Raw genomic sequence first — 6,258 nt, forward strand, 5'->3', positions numbered from 1 at the left:
AATACAAGTTTTGGCTTTTAACAGTGCAGTAGAGAATAGTGAAATCGATTATGCTTTGCGAAAATAAGAGGTTGGATTGAGAGCGGCGCCAATAATGCATAAGGCCATCGTATTCTCCATATAAGCGAAATTCAAATTCAAATTGTACAGGCAAAGAGCGTGGTCAGAGAAAAGCTTTCTCCTCCAACCCAAGCTCATCAGCTAAACACTAACCTTTTCCCCTTTTCCCATACACGGCTACGCATTCACCCAGATCGCCCCTTTTCAATCCCTGATTACTTCAACTCCCCTCGTGACATTGACCCCTCCCTTGCGACCGTCTCCTTGCTGCTCATCTGTTTGGTAGGAAAGACGTTCTCCATTGGCAGTAGAGCGGGCCCCGTTCTTAAGTTCAATTTGCGATTCAGTGGCTGAGACGTTTTGAGGCGTAATGTTTGCTTCTCCGAACTTGAAATAGTTGCTGTTGCTGCTAGTAGAGCTTTGGCTGCGCAGTGAGAATAGCGATCTGATGCTGCGTACCAGAGACTCTGGTTTTCTGCCCCCTCGGAACAGCGGTCCATAGCAGGGCAGACAGGCCGCAATGATGGAGCAATTAGGCTCGACGATCATGAAAACAAAATTCTTGGATTGTACGACTGTCGATGTTAGCACCGAGGCTTTTGAAATGGGGAACGAGTACTTACACACTTGACTAAATCCTTGGGAATCAATTACTTGGTGAATTGACTGATTGAGAAGCACTAGTCGAACAATGGCTGCAACACAGCAGCTATGTGCATTTAGTAAGTTGGCATGAAGCGGGTACCTGGTAAAATACTTACAATGAGCCAAGCCAGAAAATCATGCCAATTGCTACCTTTTTTTTTGTCACTAGATGGAGCCTAGATATGATGGGTAAACATGCCAATTGCTACCTTTTTTTTTGTCACTAGATGGAGCCTAGATATGATGGGTAAACATGCCAATTGCTACCTTTTTTTTTGTCACTAGATGGAGCCTAGATATGATGGGTAAAGGGAAACAAAGGACAACAAAATCAAGGGCAATACTCGTTCCAACTTGAGCCAACCCAAGTTTTGCCGAATCAAATCGCAATCTGCCTTTGCCAGTCCAAGACCCGTCAAATGGATCACTCTGAAACAGGACTAACTGCAGAATTATCAGCTTTGTCCCCTTGGACCAAACGGAGTCAACATACAAAGAAGAAAATAATGCTCCAGCAGCTCACGAGGAAAATTGCGACCCACACAGCTATCCCGAATTTCTGTGTACTGAAAATTCGTTTGTAAAAGAGGAGGATGGAGATCTTGACAGCAGCAAGAGGCAGTTGAACCAATGCGCTTGCAAGCCAGAGGCACTGTTGACGTCCGTTTAGAGCCACAGCTTGAAGTATGCGGTAGTCGCTTTGGCGGATAACAGTGGATAACATACCTTGAGGGAACCCATAACCCCAGCCGCGGGACTGACTTTGAAATGGTCAATTCCTATGATTCCGGCGAAGATCCAGACAAGCATGCTCATCACAAAAGTGAGAACCTATTCATGCGCCATTAGCACAAGTTCTACCACATATGGAAGACTATTTGTACCCATGAAGCTAAAATCCACCAGTCATCAGCATTGAATGGTTGTCGAGCGACTCTCCGGGCTCTGTATCGATAATAAATTGCCAGAAACGATAAAAGAGGGAAGACCACAGACACTACCACAAGCGCAGTAGTGATCAAAGAGGGCAGCTGCGTAGTAGTTGTTGAAGTCATCTGTGTACTGAGTAATTTTGTCGATTCGCGATAAGTGTTCTTAGCGGTTGTCTGAAGAAAGCTCGCTCAGCTACCTTTCAATTAACACCGTTGTTTCGAAAAGAAGGAATGAGAGGCAATGAGGGACAGAGGATCAGCAGGGGGTCAACTCGCATGTAACCCCCCTACGCCGCGAAATAAAATGCCGAGCTTCCCTCACTCCAACACAATCGGCTAGTCTCATGTATGCATGCCGTTGGCCCTATCTACCACGTTCCGGGGACGGGAATCTTTTAACATGCTCTAAAATTGGAGTTTTTCTTTTCGAGTAACTGAAATGCGCCTTTTCACCCACTGTCCCGGCAGGTAACATGGCTCGGACTTTTGTCTTGTGAAACGCCTTGCTAATGTCTTACAACAAAATTTTGCGGCGGGCACTGCTTCCACTTGATATAATAACCTAGGTCGAGGGCTAGACACTGACACTCCTTCTTTGCGATTACAGTTTGATCTGAATTCCGGAACACAATGGCAGGCAAATCACACTTTGATCTTTCCAACGCAACATCCCTTTCGTGGGATAATATTCATCGCTTCAAGATCTCCATTTCACCGATTCTGTTGGATCACCATATAGAACTTCTAAACCTTTTCATTTCAGCTTCGTTCATTTTCTCTACTGTATATTTTCTTCATCGTCTTGCCTCTTACAATGACAATATACCTATTGTGAATCGACGTTTTGCTCTTGAGCCACGCATTTTCGCCCGTATTCGCTGGGCTTTTGGGTCAATAAAAATACTGGACGACGCATATGAGAAGGTATATTAAATCGCTCTTTCATACGACCTAACGCTAAGTGCTTCCAGTACCAAGGCCGGGAATATCGGCTTGCCCGTGGAGACACCGACGTTATTGTACTTCCATCACGGTTCATTATGGAGCTCAATAAACTGCCTCAGGATATGATTAGCTCTAGGAAATCCCATTCCATGTCCCTGACCGGCTACTTGAACGGAATGGATGTGGTGCAGAAAACTAACCACCACGTAAAGATGTTGCTGACTCGAGTTACTCCCGCTCTTCCGGGATTTCTCAAGCCCGTGAGCAGACGCATCGAGAGCACGATGACCGACTTGTTCCCACAGGACACTATTTCATGGAATACAGTGGAGCCGGTTGACAAAGTGGTTCATTGTATCAGTCAAGCAGTAGCTCTGTTCACCTTTGGTCCTCCGGTCTGCGACAATCCCAAGCTTATACGTCTGTGTTATGAGCACACATTGAATGGTATTTATGATTCTGAGCGTGTTTTGAGTTAGAGCTAAACGTAATGATAGTATTCTCGATAATGTTCATAATGCGATTGGTCCCGCGGTTCTTGCAACCCATCCTTGTCTGGCTCCTTCCACACAAGTGGCGTTTGGAGCGAAGTTGGAAGAGCTTGGAAGACTTCATTGTCCCCGAGGTACAGAGCCGCAAAACAGAGCGGAGTCATGAAGTCAAACCTGATTTAATATCATGGATGCTTGCTGAAGCAAAGGATGAGGAAACTGACGCGTACATGCTCACTCGCCTTGTAGGGTCTGTCATAGCTGGCGGAACCTACAGCTCGGCCGCCTTCATCGTTGGCGTCATAGCAGATCTAGTCGCTCATCCACAGTTTCTCGAGGAAATCCGCGAAGAGATTCGCAAGAAAAATAGTGAAATACGGGGAAATTGGGATCAGACGGCCTTCAACAGCTTAGACAAATTGGACTCGGCCATGAAAGAGACATCGAGACTTGCGCCTGGGAGCTTGCTCGTGTACAGTAGAGTCGTAGAAAATGACTGTACTCTCTCAGACGGTCTGGAATTAAAAAAGGGCCAAATGATCACCACGTCGGGACATTCTACGTCGATGGATCCGAACGTGTTCCCCGATCCAAAACAATACAACGCTTTGCGTGCGTATAATCAGGACTTGGAGCGTCATCGCGCCCAGCCATTTAGGAGCGTCGAAGGCGAAGACCATAGATGGGGCGCCGGAAGATGGGCGTGCCCAGGAAGATTTATTGCAAGTCTTGTGTCCAAGGTCATCTTGGTTAAACTCCTTGACGAATACGACTTCAGGTTTATTGGCGACCAGCGACCACCAACCTCGGTGATGTACGAATTCGTTTTCATGGATCCCGCGACCAAGATCATGATGCGACGCAGAGAGCACAATTCAGGGATCAAGTACTGATCGATTCTTCAAGCGGCATTGGATTTTATATTTTAGGAGTACTTTCGTTAAAGGTCTAATCGCCAAAATTGTACCAGTAGTTTTTGATGATGGGGTTTTAATACGTACAAATCGATGTACTTTTGATGATTCATCCAAAGAACTACATGTTTAGAACAGCCTCTGCCCCGTGGCCTAAATTCCTATGCAAGAAGTGCAGTTTGTCTTGGCGCATTGGCCCAAAAATACGTTAAATTACGTTAGAATGGTCGTGCCTATTACTTTGAAGGTATAAAATTGTGCGAAGATCAACACGCGCTTTTAACCGGATGCGCTAAGGTGGTGTTACATAACCCAATTGCCAGGAAACGAATCCTTCATGAGAGCAACGCTAGAGCCTACACCGATCGGATCCTCGTTTGTTGTATTCAAGCCGGCGTGGGGGAAATGGTTATGTGAGCTATTCCACTCGGGGTGGCCGTGCAAGATCTCACACTCAATGGCGTGGGATCGTACATATGCACCGTGCGATACAGGCAAGGCTGCGAGCTGCAATGTCGGCGTATATTGCGTCGATATTTGCAACGGACCGATCGACAAATTTAACCAGGATGGGATGAGAAAGTTGCTAAGAAGAAAAACAGCTTTAGTGAATGAGAATGCTTAGTTAATTAATGTGCTGACAGTAAAATATCCGGGCGAGGTTTCTCATTCGTCAAGTTTTTATATCGGACTACGAGTTCATGCGATCGGACTCCGCGTTCATGCGGTAAAGGTTGCATTACAGGTCTCCGCACTCTATTTGGCGCCAAAAGCAGAAATGGAAATACCGACTGTTTGGAACGCTGTTGTCTTTGTCTAAGGGGGGATCCCTGGCTAACACATTAAGCGGAGTTCCTCAATTTAACGAATCTAGGACATGAGCATCGTCGAGTATTAGGGCTCAGCGCATGCTCTTCATGCTATGCACGGACCATAAGAGCCGCCACATGGTGCAAGGCAGAAAGTGGACATGCATTTGCCTCCGCGCAGCCAGAACTGATCTACCCGCCCGTTGGTGCCGCCTGCGCCCCCCTACCTGGCCCGGCGTTGACCATCCCTATGAAAGTATCGAGAGGGCGTAGATCAAATCGTCGCCTCTACGCATTCCGCGAGCTCACCCCCCCCCTTTGGTCCCCAACAAAGCACCTCTCAAAATATTGACAACCTTCTCTCCTCTCTTGTCGGCACAATGGTGAAGCCTATCCGCGTGCACATGTGTCGTAAGTGAAGGTCCCTTCGTCAGCAGAATCTCGAGCTGGCCATTACTAACTCATCGTCAGCTCCGGGTCCAAACCCTTGGAAGGTGGTCCTTATCCTAGAGGAGCTGAACATACCGTACGAAATCAACTCTTTCAAGTTTGAAGATGTGAAGAAGAAGCCCTTCACTGACCTCAACCCGAACGGCCGTGTCCCAGGTATATTTCCGAACCCTTAATCTTTAAAGGTCTTCTCCAAGCTGACCCACGATGAAACAAGCAATCGAGGACCCCAACACTGATCTCGTGCTCTGGGAAACTGGTGCAATTATCCAGTATCTTGTGGAGCAATACGATACTCGAAAGATCTTGACCTATGAGACCCTGAAGGAGAAGCACCACCTGAACCAATGGCTCATGTTTCAAGTAAGCGGTCAGGGTCCATACTTTGGACAGGCTGGCTGGTTCAACGTGCTGCACCCCGAAAAGCTGCCTTCGGCGATCGATCGATACAAAAACGAGCTCAAGCGCGTACTTGGTGTTCTCGACGGCTGCTTAGAGGGCAAACAATGGCTCGTAGGTGATAAGATCACGTTCGCTGATCTTTCATTTGCCACCTGGAACGATAGAATTGACTCGCTTATACTATGTCCCCCGGAAGCCAAGTTCGATGGCTTCCCGAATGTGAAGGCCTGGCATGAGCGAATGACGTCGAGGCCCTCGTGGACAAAGGCCATGCAAACCAGGGAGAAATTAATGGACGAGCAGGGTTTGATGCCTAATGGCATGCCAAAGGGGATTGCTAATATGGCTGAGTATGAGGCGAAGATGAAAGCGGACGCGGAGGCAGCGAAAGCCTAAAGCCATTTGTTTTTGATGATATATTCAAATCCTATTCAAAGTTGCTTTAAAGCAATCTTAGGAACGTGCCAAAAAATTAATTTAGAGTTGAAAAAGCGCGTTCAGAGAAGACTATCTACCAATTTACTATAGGCTATGATTATTAACGTATATATTCTCGCCAGCTAGTCCAACCGTTTAAGAGGCCATGTCTCATCCGGTGAACGTAGCAGTG

At 46.9% G+C, this 6,258-nt stretch overlaps 3 protein-coding genes across 3 annotated transcripts; 2 read left to right on the forward strand and 1 right to left on the reverse strand.

Moving 5' to 3' along the window:
* Positions 1-23: 23 nt before the first annotated feature.
* K441DRAFT_617747 (uncharacterized protein) lies at positions 24-1,860 on the reverse strand. The gene is made up of 7 exons (XM_067645812.1): positions 1,590-1,860; positions 1,432-1,536; positions 1,199-1,357; positions 973-1,149; positions 822-856; positions 684-769; positions 24-635 (listed from the first exon to the last, which is right to left on the reverse strand). The coding sequence occupies exons 1-7, from the start codon at positions 1,758-1,760 to the stop codon at positions 265-267; spliced, it is 1,104 nt and encodes a 367-aa protein (XP_067499903.1). The 5' UTR covers positions 1,761-1,860; the 3' UTR covers positions 24-264.
* Positions 1,861-2,267: 407 nt separating this feature from the next.
* Positions 2,268-4,082, forward strand: K441DRAFT_617748 (cytochrome P450; the record flags this gene model as incomplete). The annotated part of the gene is made up of 3 exons (XM_067645813.1): positions 2,268-2,561; positions 2,609-3,002; positions 3,080-4,082. 3 exons carry the CDS (start codon positions 2,268-2,270, stop codon positions 3,964-3,966), a joined length of 1,575 nt encoding a protein of 524 aa, XP_067499904.1. The 3' UTR covers positions 3,967-4,082.
* Positions 4,083-5,176: 1,094 nt separating this feature from the next.
* On the forward strand, positions 5,177-6,044 carry K441DRAFT_680303 (glutathione S-transferase; the record flags this gene model as incomplete). Its single annotated transcript, XM_067651357.1, has 3 exons — positions 5,177-5,207; positions 5,268-5,402; positions 5,464-6,044. 3 exons carry the CDS (start codon positions 5,177-5,179, stop codon positions 6,042-6,044), a joined length of 747 nt encoding a protein of 248 aa, XP_067499905.1.
* Positions 6,045-6,258: the final 214 nt, after the last annotated feature.

This window comes from Cenococcum geophilum (assembly GCF_001692895.1).
Source record: "Cenococcum geophilum 1.58 unplaced genomic scaffold K441scaffold_47, whole genome shotgun sequence".
In the NCBI taxonomy this organism is placed as follows: Eukaryota; Fungi; Ascomycota; class Dothideomycetes; order Gloniales; family Gloniaceae; genus Cenococcum; species Cenococcum geophilum.